A 13585-nucleotide genomic window follows, 5' to 3' on the forward strand; every position below is an offset into this window, starting at 1 on the left:
GGAGGGCTGGGGCTGTAGGAGAGTCTGACACCGAGTCGGGGCGAGGAGAGGGACGCTGAACTTTCACCCGCTTGTTCCACGTGACTTTGTCTTCATACTTTGAACTCAGTAGTGTGGAAAGTTGGGTACCCAGCGAGGACCATGCCTTCGGCACCCACCTGACCTCCATCTCACCGTCGGGGCTGGAGACGCGTGTGTGTCAGGCAGAGGACGTGCCCTTAGTGTCTGCTTTGCTGCAGATTGTAAGCTCCTCCCTCGAGACTCAAGCTGTTAGATTGCCCCCACCCAAAGGCCTGGTAACTGTCCCTTGAACGTTTGGATTCATGATCGGGGACAGGTAGAGTTTTGCGTAGACAAACTTTGAAATAGGACACAGGGGCCTGTACGCTGCTCCCTGTCTCTCCTTGGGAATTCATCGCTGTAGGACACGGGGGCCTGTACGCTGCTCCCTGTCTCTCCTTGGGAATTCATCGCTGATGCCTGGAGAGGACTCGGGTTCTCTTTGTGTAGGTAGTTTGTATTTGGAAAAGTTTCTCCTCTACCTAAGTCGAGTAATGGCTGTAACAAGCACCAGTTTTAATATATTTATTAGCATTGCTGCCATTAGATCTCAAAAGATTTAGTCTGTTACAAAAACAAGGTAAATTTTTGATTCTCTTACATTCGGGTTTTTTCCGTAGAACTTGAGTCAGTCTGGGTCACTGTTGGTCATCCAACAAAGCTAACTCTGATTGTCTGCACTTCCTGTTTGCAGAGCACTTCCTGACCTCTGCCAGCTGTCACCAGGAAGCCGTGGAGCAGACCATCATGGCCCTGCAGATGGACCGCGACAGCGACGTCAAGTACTTCGCCAGCACCCACCCGGCCAGCACCAGGATCTCCGAAGACGCCCTGAGCACGGCCTCCTCCACCTACTAGTTGGCGTGGTCCTGGGGGCCTCCCGCTCCCGGGGAGCCGAGGTCCCACTGGCGCCCACGCGTGGCCGGGACAGCCTTGGGGCCCGTCCTCCCACGACACTCGGCTGCAGGTGCAAGTTGCCTACACCGATTCCAGGGATTCTCAGAGTCAAGAGAAAGTACAGTCAACGCCGTTGTTTCGTCTTGACTTGAAGGGAAAACACTTTTCTCAGAGGATTATAATCGTCACCGAAGCCTTAAATCCTTCCGTCTTCCTGACTGAACGAAACTTGAATTGCCCAGCGTTCTCCTTGGAAGGGATGCGACGCTGAGGCCTCTTTGCTTCCCGCTGGTTGATCTCACCTCCGCGAGACGGAAGCGCAGCCAGAAGGTGGAGACTGCCAGCACCAGGCCTCGCCGTGTCCACCCGGGCAGGGCCCTGCAGGGGCTGTGGCCGCCGCCCCGTCCAGCCCAAAGTGTGACTAGTTTAGCCGTGCGTAAACGGGGAGGAGATATTTTTTGGATTTCTCCTGAGGGCTCAATGCTAACACTACGTGGAGCTGATTGTGACTCTTAAATGCAGCATATTGCTGTGCACACTCACAGAGTCTGCCGAGCGTCTGTGTCCTGGTTTCTTCATGCTGGTCATGACCCGGAGGAAATTTATTAGCACGTATTCTGTATGTCAGGTGTTTTTAACTTGATCATGATCGGCTCTGAGGTGCAACTTGTCTCACATACTGTATACCCCGTGCCCCCGGGGAGGGCCGCAGTCTGTAATCATGCTCTTGGACTGTTGTGCACAAGTTCTCTTGTCCAAATAAAATTTATTACTAAGATCTATACAGAAACGGACACACTTCTGACTGCTTTCTAGAATAAATGCAATTTGTGACCTGTATTAATGATTTTAGTATAAAATGGGAAAACTGGATTAAAATATTTGTCTTTTAACTAGTTTGGTAACTTCTTTGAAACTTGTGCACATCCTGGGCTGGTAGCGGGGCCTCCCCCCCCGAAGGCGAGTATGCACCCCGGTCCCCACCCTCCCACCACCTGGGGGGGTCTTCACTCCCAGGAAAGGCCTCTGAGCCCAGGTCTGTGCGTGCGAGGGGATGGTGAAGCCTGCCCGCCCCGCGTCTGGCAAGTGAGACGCCGCGTGGACAAGCTTCGTGAAGGCTGTGAGAGATGCTCACTCAAGTGGCTGCGGCACTCCCGTGGTTTCGGTTCTGTCTTCTCAGCTGGTGGGGACTCCCCAGGCATGTCATGAGCCCACTGTGACCTCAGACCTCAGGGATCCACAGGCTGCTTCCTGCGCTTGTCATTACAGATGAGCCTCTGGTTCCTCCTCCTTTGTTATAACCGGATGTTTGTGCTCTGGGAACGTGTGTGGACAGATTCACGGAGACGAACAAAAAAGTAAACACACAGGTAATGTGTGACGCAGGTAATAAGGGCAGAGCCACAGAGTAAAAAGTGATGGGGGTGGTGGGCAGGCGTTAGGGGAATGCATCTGTGAGTCAGTGTAAGAGCAGAGACGGAAGGAGGTAAGGCCTCTTGATGTCAGCCTAGTTTCTGAGATGCATGTTCTCTGCTATTAGGCTATAAAGATATACTTTGTCCCTTCCCCCCCATTTCAGTTCTGTAAATTAATTAGAATTCTACACTAGATCAAACCAGTCAGTCCTAAAGGAAATCGACTCTGAATATTCATTGGAAGGACTGATGCTGAAACTGCAGCTCCAATACATCGGCCACCTGATGCAAAGAACTGACTTATTGGAAAAGACCCTGATGCTGGGAAAGATTGAAGGCAGGAGGAGAAGGGGACGACAGAGGATGAAGTGGTTGGGTGGCATCACCGACTCAATGGACATGAGTTTGAGCAAGCTCTGGGAGATGGTGAAGGACAGGGAAGCCTGACATGCTGCTGTCCATGTGATGGCAAAGAAGCAGACATAACTGAGCGACTGAACAACACTGTACTAGTAGCTGCATTTTTTTTTTAAGCAGTGGCAAGAGTAACAGTCCATTTTGGGGTAAAGAACCTGGATTTAGGGTCAGCTAGAGCATCAGCCAGCTCCTCCTGTGGCACTGGGCCATGTCCTCACTGTAGGGTCCTAAGCTGGATTCCAGGGGCCTCCACACAGTGGGCAGGGGAGGACACCACTGAGTGATGGTCAAGGCCTCCCGGCGTGGGACACCTTGGACAGTGCTCAAGAGAAGGCGAGGTTGGCCCGTCAGCTCCTGATCGCGGCTTTCTCTAGTCACCCTTAGGGGTGAATGGAGCGGCAGGTGGAGGCTCTGAGGACAGGAGGACACTGGCCCCCAGGGGCAGTGAAACCCAGCGGACTCAGACATTGACGCCTCCGTGCTTCTTCCAGGTCCCCCAGAGGCTAAAAGAGACCACAATCTGGTAAGTACCCAAACTATTAATTTCACAACAAGAAATGAACAGGATCTGTGCTGGTGGCATTTAGTGTTGGGCGGCTCCTCGCGGGAGTAATTCCGTGCTGCTGTGGGACTCTGAGTGACTCGAGTGAACCGGAAACGCTTTTTCCAAATTGGAGCCTCCTGCTTGGCCAGTGTCCTTGATTGTCGCCCCTCCTGCAGCCCGTGTTGCCTGCCTCCCTCCGGCCAGGCCTGCTCCCAGGTCCCCTGTGTCCCCGATGGGGAGTCGTCCTTGAGCCTCTCCCGAGTGCCTGAGTGTCCCTCCTTAACGAAACCCACCACCCAAGGCCCCCAGCCCTCCTCTGTGACTCCTGGAGGCTTGGGGTTTGCCTTTGTGCCTGTGAGCTTCCCCTTGAAGCCCCCGAGGCTCTTGTGATGCCAGACCCCTGCAGTCTTTCTGGAACTTTCTGGAACCCTGAATTGGCGAGGGCTGAGTCACAGAGCTGGCCTGGTGACGCAGCCCACAGGGTCCCTCCCGCCCCTGTGTGGCACTGGGTGGGCCTGCTCCTGGCAGCCCGTCCCCACGGGGTGGGCTCCAGGACCCTGGGGGGTGGCGAGGGGTGGTGTGTTGGAGATAGGGAGCAGCCAATGTGAAACTGAGCCCAACAGGAAAAGCTCTGTGTCTCAGGCACCAGCTGCCAGCACTGCCCTCTCTGAGGTTCCAGGAGATGGAAGCAGTGGGCAGCAGGAGGAAAAAGCAGAGGCGCCCAGGAGCCCAGAGCCGAGCCCCTGCCTCCAGAATGGTGGGGGTCCTCCAGCCCAGAGCAGGTGAGCCTGGGAGCAGACGTGGGGGAGCAGGCCTTTGAGGCTCCCCGCCTTCGCCTTTGTGAACGTGTCGAGCCCCGCGGGGTGATGACCTGCTAAGGTCGGAGCTGGACGTGGGGTAGGTGACTGTGGGGAGGGAGGTCCAGCTCTCGCCTTCCACCAGCAACTCCAAACTGGGGGTTTTGTGACCGCTTGAAAGTGAGGGTTTTGACCCGGTGGAGATTTGACCTTGAGGACATTTTGACTATTTATAAACACAAGAGTTCCTACTGTGACCCATTTTTGTTGAAGGCCTCTTCTGTGAACACTACTAAGTCATTATTCTACAATGTTTACGTAGAGGACTAACCGACTAGTTTTAGTCCAATCTTACGACAGTTATTTTCTTTTTAATTTTTTTCCCAGAAAAACCCTAAGTGATCAGATTGTAGTCCCTGGAACGTTTTACAGCACTATTATAGCTTGATTTCTGCTGAATCTTTTTGAGGGCACATTTTGCTGGTTTAAATTTGACAAAATCGGACACAGTTTTAGCCTAACCACGTGATTCTTTCACCCTCATCAGCTGTGTTTCGTGTTCAGGAGTCAGCAGTGGTGGTTGATTGGCTGCAGACGTCTCCTGGGGGGACTGGTGTCTTCAGATGCTCCATGGCAGAGGCCATCAGCCGCTCCTGCACTGGGCTCATCCCGGAGTGTCCCAGCGAGAGCGGGTGGGCAAAGGGTGATATGGGGACTGGTCCCCAGGCAGACGCCCAGGGGAGGACGGCCTCACAGCGGGCAGTGCCAGGCCCAGAGGACATTTCCTGTGGCTCAGACAGAACAGAAAAAGAGACAGTGGAGAGTGCATGCCTGTGCACATGCGGGGCTTTGTGTGTATAAGTGTGTGGGTGTGTACATGCTCATGTGAGGCTGCCACCTGACATGTCTTTGATGGTCCTTCATTTGGAGATTTTTCTGGACTCTTAGTGTGTTTTGGCTTTCAAGTATCTTGAGTAGGTGATTTAGGACAGTGCTGCTCAAACACCACTGTGCATTCAGTCACCCTGGAGCCCATGAAAATACAGCCAGTGACCCAGCCGGTCCAGGTGGGGCCTGAGGCCAGCGCTCCTACCAGAGCAGGGGGACCCCGTGGCTGTGGGGTCTTGCCTTACCCAGATTAACACTCTTTCCATAACTTTATCTTAACCCCCAACAGCACAGAATCAAAATGACTGTTCCGCACTCAGCATTTGCATTTTATTTCCTCAGTTGCAAGTCAGTGCTTTGAGATGCTCTGGGTGTCACGCCCACAGGCGACAGGTGGTCACAGCCACAGCAGCTGCGATGGCAGCGCAGAGGTGAGCTGCAGGTGGGCGAGCCCAGAGCCCGGGGTTCCCAGGGCTGCCCTCCTGCAGGCCCGGCGGGCACGGAGGGTGAGAGCGGAGGGGAAGGATGTCTGCTATTAAAGCGGCTTCTCTGGTGCCTGAATATAGCCCCCAGGCGGCAGCATCAGCCCTGGTGCGCCTGCTCAGTGGGTGTCCCCACGCTTTTACACACAAGGCCAAGAGCCAAACCCAATCAGTTATAATCCGTTCTGCTCCCCCAGGCCCACCTGCTCGAGCCGTCAGCGGGCCACGCGTGCTCTCCTGCACTCACTACACTGGGTCCCCCCACCTCCCCCAACCCATCTCCCCCAGGTATCGCCAGCTCTGACCTGCACACCGCTAGGGACCTGTTTACCCTTTTGTATCAGGGTCATCAGCCCAGTCGCTAAGGCAGCACTGAACTAAGTTGCTTTAGTTTTGTCCGACTCTGTGCGACCATATCCCGCCAGGCTCCCCTGTGCATGGAATTCTCTAGGCAAGAATACTGGGATGGACTGCCATTCCCTTCTCCAGGGCATCTTCCCAGCCCAGGGATCGAACCCATTTCTTAATGTCTCCTGCACTGTCAGGCGGGCTCTTCACCGTCAGTGCCACCTGCACCCGTAAGGCAGGGCGTGCCAGACTGAAAATAAACATACAGAAAAGGAGAGGAGAGCCAGTAAAGACAGCTTTTGAGGTCACTGCTTTAGGCAAAAAGGCTCAGGAAAAAAGAAAAAAAAACAGGACACCCAATGAAGTGTGGAACAACCTTACATTCAAATACTAGTCACGGTTGACCTGAAATTCCACTGTAACAGGGCGTCCGTGTACATGGCTGCCTCCTGGTAAGGCCAACCGATGTCAACTGTTGTCTAACTGGGAGCCACACCTCTGCTCGGGGCCTCTGTCCCCAGGGGGGTGGACCGTGTGTGTTGTGGGCACCCCGCCACCAGCTGAGCTAAGGTTTCATCCAGAGAACACTCAGGCCCTTCCGCACTGCCACCCCTGGTCTGAAGCCTTACAGCAGTAAAGGATACACTTTTTTATCCCCATGTGAGAAGCAATGGAGTTTGGGGTGGGCCCTCCTTCAGAAGGCTGCCAATGCCCCCTCCACCCTGCAACCCCGAGTGCAGCCCTTGCTTTCTCCACTTGCAGCCTGGATGTGCAGCGCTGCCTGCAGCTGTGAGGCCTGGGACACTCAGCTCAGATGAGCACCATGCTTGCCCCTTCCCCCCACGCCCAGCTGTTCCAATCTCGTTGGAGGTTGGGGTCCAGTTTGTCGGCTGGTGCCAGCTCATCCCCTCTCGGACTCAGGGTATGTGCGGTGCCGGCAGCTACGCCCAGGGGCTCTGTGCCTCAGTCTCGACTTGGGCCCCAGATGGAGAGAGGTTTATGTACAGCCCTGGCCAGCTCTCCCAGAAACGAATCTTCAAGCCAGTCAATCAGGAAGCACCTGACAACCCCCGACATCTCCTAAAGGCAAGTACACACCTCATTTCATTGTGCTCAGCAAATGTTTTTTTTCTTTAACAAACTGAAAGTTTGTGGCAACCTTGAGTCAAGCAAGTCTATCCAATAGCAACTTTTAAAAATTAAGGCATGTAAGTTGTTTTATGCAAAATGCTATTGAACACTTAACAGACTACAGTGTAATGTAAACGTAACTTTTATAAGCACTGGGAAACCAAAGCCCTCCTGTGACATGTTTCATTGCAATATTCTCCTTACCCACCACGTCTCCAGGTCTGCTGATGACCTCACGATAACCCACGCACCTTTAGCCCAAGGTCACTTCCTGTTCCTGCTCCTTGGAACTCCTTTTAGCTGCTAGAGTGCGTGCTGCCTGCTTCAAGTCACTTTTATTCAAATCAACTTAAAATGTTTTTCTAGGCCCCAAGTCTTAACAGTTATGGCATCAGAAGTGGGGCCCAGAGGAACCCGCGATGGTCCCGCGAGCAGCACACTGCCCGGCACAGGTACTCACTGGCCCCACAGCATTGGCATCCTGAGCTATCAGACTATCTGAACATCTCTTCTTCTGGTCTGGGTCCTGGAAATCAGCTAGTGTCAGACTAGGTCAACCTGGAAACAGGACTGGGTTCAGGTTTGACTGGGTCTGACTTGTGAGCCAGCCACATCCATGGTTAAACCGGGTCTGACTTCGGCTCAGCTGGGTCCTTGAGGCCTCAGGTGAGTAAAGGTCTGAGGATGAATAAGCAGGTTAATGCTCAATCAGCGTCTGTAGAGGAGAGCTTGTAATGTAAAGGAGTTCCTGTCTCCTCCTCCACAGCATCCGTTTACCAGGAAGACACCCCCGGACACAACTCGTCCCAGGGCCTGCAGAAGGAACCCTGGGGAACCTGGAGAAGCCAGCAGGGTGAGAATCCTGCCAAAGCCAGCTCCTCCCGCGTCTGCCGCAGCACCTGGTGGGGAGGGAGGGAGTGTTCTGTTCTCACCTGCTTTCCAGATCCAGACCAGCAGGCAGACAGTACTTGTGATACTTGAGTGGTTAACTGTGATATGTGACTGTGCTTTCAGGCACCCACTGGTTGGTGATCTTTTCTCTCCCTGGAACAGATGTTACCTTCTTACTGGTCTCATTTTGTGTCCTGAGAACTTGGCTTAGTTGCCATCAGGATGGAGATCAGACAGAAGTGAGGGCCGCACCCCAGTTGCTGCTCGGGTCCTACTGACTTGCCAGCTCTCGGGAATCATCTAAAGAGCTCTTCCTTTGGGCCCTTTAGGGGTGGCTCTGGATTTTGGGGGCATCTGTTGCACCCTCTTTGGGGACACCCCTTGCATTCATGGGGTTGTTGGAATACTTACCGAACCTGAACAAGATATGTGAAAGTTTTTTTTCTCTAGGTAGCTCTATGGTCAGAAGTTGGCCAAATTAGAAGCTCATATTCATAGCCTAATATGAACTTTTTGTAAGCCTTCTCTCCAAAGCTGGAATGAAACTGTATACCCACAGGGAAAGAAAAACATTCTGAAGCCTTTAGAATGTTTTAGTAAGTCCTTCTGCAAAGATACACAGCTCTAAACCTAGCACATGGGAGCTTTTGATTTTCATCTTGACTGACCCTGACCTTCTCGCTGATACGAAGCAGCCAACGGAAGACGATGCAGTTGGGAGGGTGGGCAGCACCTTGGTACCATTACCCATCTCTTGGAAGAATTTAACTGCACTTGTCTTACAAACCGAGTCTTCCCAAGAACAGTAATGTGGCTCTAGAAACAAACCAAACCTCCACCTGTGCTTTTTCTCCAGCCCTCAAACCTCCCTGTTCGCCCCAGAAGGCGTGCAGACATCAAAAAGACAGGGACTTAGGGAGCGGAAGTCCTTCCCCGGTGGGACTTGCATTCTTTCTCTGCCTCTGGGCTGTAAGTGCTCTCCCTGCTTTCTCTAAGCAGCTCTCATCAGAGGAGAGGCTTCTGAAGACTAGGGCTGTGTTACACTCTACTGTATAGCAGTGATTCAGTTATATATTCATCTTTTAAATATTCTTTTCCACTGTGGTTTATCACATTGAATACAGGCCCCTGTGTTGTACACAGGACCTTGTTTATCCATCCTGTATGTAATATTTGCACCTGCTAATCCCAGCCTCCCAATTGCTCCCTCCCCCTTGGAAACCATGTCTGTTCTGTTTCATAGATAAATTCATTTGTGTCATATTTTAGATTATATGTATAAGTGGTAACATATTTGTCTTTCTTACTTACTATAATAATCTCTAATTGCATCCATGTTGCTGCAAATGGCATTATTTTGTGTTTTAATGGGCTTTCCTCATAGCTCGGTAAAGAATCTGCCTGCAATGCAGGAGACGCCGGTTCGAGAATATCTGCTGGAGAAGGGATAGGTCTATTCATTCCAGTATTCTTGGGCTTCCCTTGTGGCTCAGGTGGTAAAGAACGCACCTGCAATGAGGGAGACCTGGGTTTGATCCCTGGGTTGGGAAGATCCTCTGGAGAAGGGAAAGGTTACCCACTCCAGTACTCTGGCCTGGAGAATTCCATGGACTCTGTAGTCCATGGGGTTGCAAAGAGTCAGACACGACTGAGCGACTTTCACTTTTCATGGCAGAATAATTTTCTATTGTATATGTGTACCACATCTTTATCCATTCTTCTTGATGGACATTTAGCTTGTCATGTCTTGGCTATTGTAAATAGTGCTGCTATGAACATAGAGGTGTATGTATCTTTTTGAATCAGTTTTGTCTGGATATATGCCCAAGAGTAGACTGCTAGATCATATGGTAATTATATTTTTAGTTTTTAAGGAACCACCATACTGTTTTCCACAGTGCCTGGACAGTTTATATCCCTACCAACAGTGTAGGAGGGTTCCCTTCTCTCCACACCTTCTCCAGCATTTTTAGACTTGTTAACCATGGCCATTCTGACTGCTGTGAGGAGGTACCTCACTGTAGTTTTGATTTCTGTTTCTCTAATAGTTAACAATGATGAGCTATCTCCTCATGTGCCTAGTGGCCATCTGTTTCTTCTTTGGAGAAATGTTGTTTTAGATCTTCTGCCCATTGTTGGATAGGATTATTTGTGTTTTTTTGAGTTGTATGAGCTGATTATACACTTTTGGAAATTAAGCCCTTGTTGACCACATCATTTGCAAATATTTTCTCCCATTTTGTAGGTTGTCTTTTCATTTTGTTTATTGGTTTCCTTTGCTGTGCAGAAGCTTGTAAATTAGACTAAGTCCCATTTGTCTATTTTTATTTCTATTCCCTTGGAAGACTGACCTAAGAAAACATTGGTATGATTTTATGTCAGAGAATGTTTTCTCTCCGTTCTCTTCTAGAAATTTTACAATGTATCTCCTTATGTCTACCTCCAAATGGTATTGCCAGAGTTAATTTGTAAAGAGCTCTATTTAGGTTATATAGACAGGTGTGACATAAATCATATTCTCAGAAATATGGAAATTAACCTAAATGTTTTTCAGGTTCATATGATCTAGGATAATATTCAGTAAATAAAAGCTAGTTTAAGTCTGTTGGTTTAAGTAAAACAGGCATGTCGTTAAAGTTATTGGCATAAAATATAATGTTTTTATTCTACCTAGGTTTACTAAAAAATAAGCTGTTATCTCTGTTACAGAATTTGTCAGCAAGAAAGATAACTTAAAATGATTAGCTGTTTAACATCCTGTGAAATTTTCATGACTGAATGTAATTGTTGAGAACAAGTGAATTAAATAGAGGTAAGATAAACGTTTATAAATCAACTTTCCAACAATAGTTTTATACTTTACCGGTATGTCTACTTAAAAATAATTTCCAAAATCTTTTTGGTAACTTGAAACCTTAAAGTTATACTGAGAGAAGTTAAGTGATGGACATTCATTAGATATCACTGAATATCTAGATCATTTCCAAATAAGATAAAAATTCTGACACATTAATTACTAAACAAATTTTTATCCACTTTTGGTTTTAAAGATATTTGGGTTTCTCTGTAAACAAGTTTTGTGCCACATTGGAAAATTTAACGAGGATAAATATGCTTCTAGAAATTATAAAATTATTAACTTGCCAGTCCACAGAATGCTAGTGCTAAGGTAGTGCTCACTAAGAATTAAGGATTCTAAGGGTTACGAACTCTAATCACTAAGTCAGTGATGGTAACTGCTCAGTATGAAAGTAGATAAGGGAAGTAAAATGGCAGTCCCAGGATGAGAAAAGAGGAGAAAATCTGGGACAGAGCCTGGATGGACAGCACAGGCTGCAGAATGTATGTGGTCAAGCAGGCTAAGACTGAAATGGACTAAAGTTTTTCTAAAAAAATTATTTTTATCAGTAAAATTCACTGGTGCAAAATTAAGAATTTGATTTTCCCTCTGTTAAAAGGATAAGAAGTTCTCTTCAATTATTTTTCTGCTCTTTATAAGATATTATAAAGAAAGAGTTTGTGTTTGTTTTACCTTTTAAGTAATCTGTGTGGACAGCAAAAATTTTCTGTTACCAGAATAACTGACTCACTTAACAAAACCCAGTCTTCTAAACATTACAAGCACTAACTTTTAAGGTAAACTTCTGTATTTCCCTTTAATATCTGCTACTGTCACCTTGCTTAAATAGATAATTAAGTATCATTGTATCAATGATCTGTGATCCTACTGAATTAAATGTTTAATTCTTTTGACATTTTCTCATCAAATTACTAAATAGAGGGATTTCCCTGGTGATCCAGTGGTTAAGACTCCACACTTCCACTCCAAGGGGCGCAGGTTCCATCCCTGGTTGGGGAACTAAGATCCCTCATACTACAGCCAAGAAATTTAAAAACAAACAAAAAAAATTACCAAGAGTCTTTTTACCTCAAAGTAAACTCAGGTTTTCCAGGAGCCCTCTGGGAAATCAAAAGATTTGCCTCTCATCTTGTAAATGAGACGTTAAATACTTGGGTTTAGTTGATACAATACGTGGGAAGAACTGTCAAATAAGAAATGATAATGATAAACCTTCTTAGGTTATATTTGTATGGACATATGTTCCTAATATATATTCCATAAATTGAAGTTTCTAGAAATGTATCAATACTTTAAGATAATCACTGGACAGTGAGAGTATTGTATGCCACAGAAATAACTGCATTTCCTTATCAGATGAAACCTCATCAGCTCTTTAATCACAGGCATTTTTAAGTCTTTTGTCCTTTACAGACAGTTACTGTTTTACACGTATGCTTTGGGAAAGAGATTTATGGAAAGCACCCTACAAAAGACTCTTGACCACTAACACCACTGCCAAGTTACAAGGTGTGGAACCTCGGCTGTGCATTTCACAGCTGAAGAGGGCCCCACCAGACATCTGGTCCTGTGCAAATGCTGGAGACCATGAATCAAACCAACCAGGAAGAGAAGTGGCTGACATCATGGTAGGACACTCCCTCCCAAGAGGACTGAGAACATTTCTCTCCACACCTTTTCCCAACTGCTACCCCAGGAAGGCCTCTCTGGGTCTTCCTACTCACGTTCTGTGAATCTTCCTCCAGCCTGGAAAGAGAATGCTATTGTTATCACACAACAGGGTCTGAAGATCCCGTAGTTTGTCCATCACAAACTCTGCCCTGATGCCCAGAGCGACAGTTTCTCTGGAGCAAACTCAACCTTCTCTCTATCATATCAAGACCCTGGGTCTATTTCTCCACCTCTGGTTGGCAACCTCCAAGCCGAAGGAATACTGCATCTAGGTGCTGGGTGGAGAAAGGGACACCAGCACAAAACCACCCGTGCAGATCCTGGCATTTCCCCTCCTGAGCCTCAGACTAAGCCACAGTTAGCAGAAGGCATTCATGATTCAAAAATCCCTTCCCTTGGCAGCTCTCCACTGCCCTGGCTAGGAGAAGGTGCAAGAGGCTGTGGTCAGGGACCGCTCCTAAACTCAAGACATTGCAGATGCTGCTGCTAAAGCAAGAGCTGCCCAACAAAACCCCGACTGGCCGGAGTTGTTCTTGACTCCAGAAAACTACACGGTTACCTTTAGCTGAGCACTGAGGTGTCCGCTCTGGCTAACACTGCTTGCTGTGTCTGGATTAACAGCCCTGGGGAAGTGGAAACTCGGCTCCCTGAAGTCACTGAACAAGCCGCTGGGCTGCAGAAAGCACTGTCTTCAGCAGGCTCTTTCCTGACTTACATGACTTTGGTGTCTCAGGGCCCCAGACACTCACTGGTGCTGATCCTGCTGAGAAAGCCCTAATGTGTGTGTGTAGCACTCACTCACCAGCAAGCAGACCAAGATCTCCCTAAGACTGGAGCAACAACAGAAAAGGAGCAGAAAGAACCACCAACTTAGACTGTGAACCAAGGTCAGCACCTGTGAATGCCACAAATGCAGCAAAACCTGCACGAGTTCCAATGCAGCAGCTGAGAGGAGCTCCAGTGCCTTAAATCTCAATCAGGATTCTCAGGCTGAGTCTGATTAAAAGGTAAGTTAGCAGGCCCAAAACAGAGTCGCCTAAAGGAAGCCCCGCCCTCACCAAACTTGAGACCATCAGTGTCGGCTCCCGCAGAATCCGAGCCTGAAACCATCAGTCTGGAGTCACGTGACCTGCACCAAAGAGGTGACCCACTGGACAGACAGACCCCTGCCATCACCTACAAGA

General features: G+C 48.7%; 1 protein-coding gene across 1 annotated transcript in view; it reads left to right on the forward strand.

Moving 5' to 3' along the window:
• PPP4R1 (protein phosphatase 4, regulatory subunit 1) overlaps window positions 1-1850 on the forward strand; it is a 30539-nt gene extending 28689 nt beyond the window's left edge. The window contains exon 18 of the mRNA XM_010859082.1: window positions 755-1850. Within this exon, the coding sequence (XP_010857384.1) occupies window positions 755-918 (164 nt within the window). The 3' untranslated portion in view covers window positions 919-1850. The remainder of the gene's footprint in view (window positions 1-754) is intronic.
• Window positions 1851-13585: the final 11735 nt, after the last annotated feature.

Source organism: Bison bison, unplaced genomic scaffold (assembly GCF_000754665.1).
Source record: "Bison bison bison isolate TAMUID 2011002044 unplaced genomic scaffold, Bison_UMD1.0 scf7180017864453, whole genome shotgun sequence".
In the NCBI taxonomy this organism is placed as follows: Eukaryota; Metazoa; Chordata; class Mammalia; order Artiodactyla; family Bovidae; genus Bison; species Bison bison.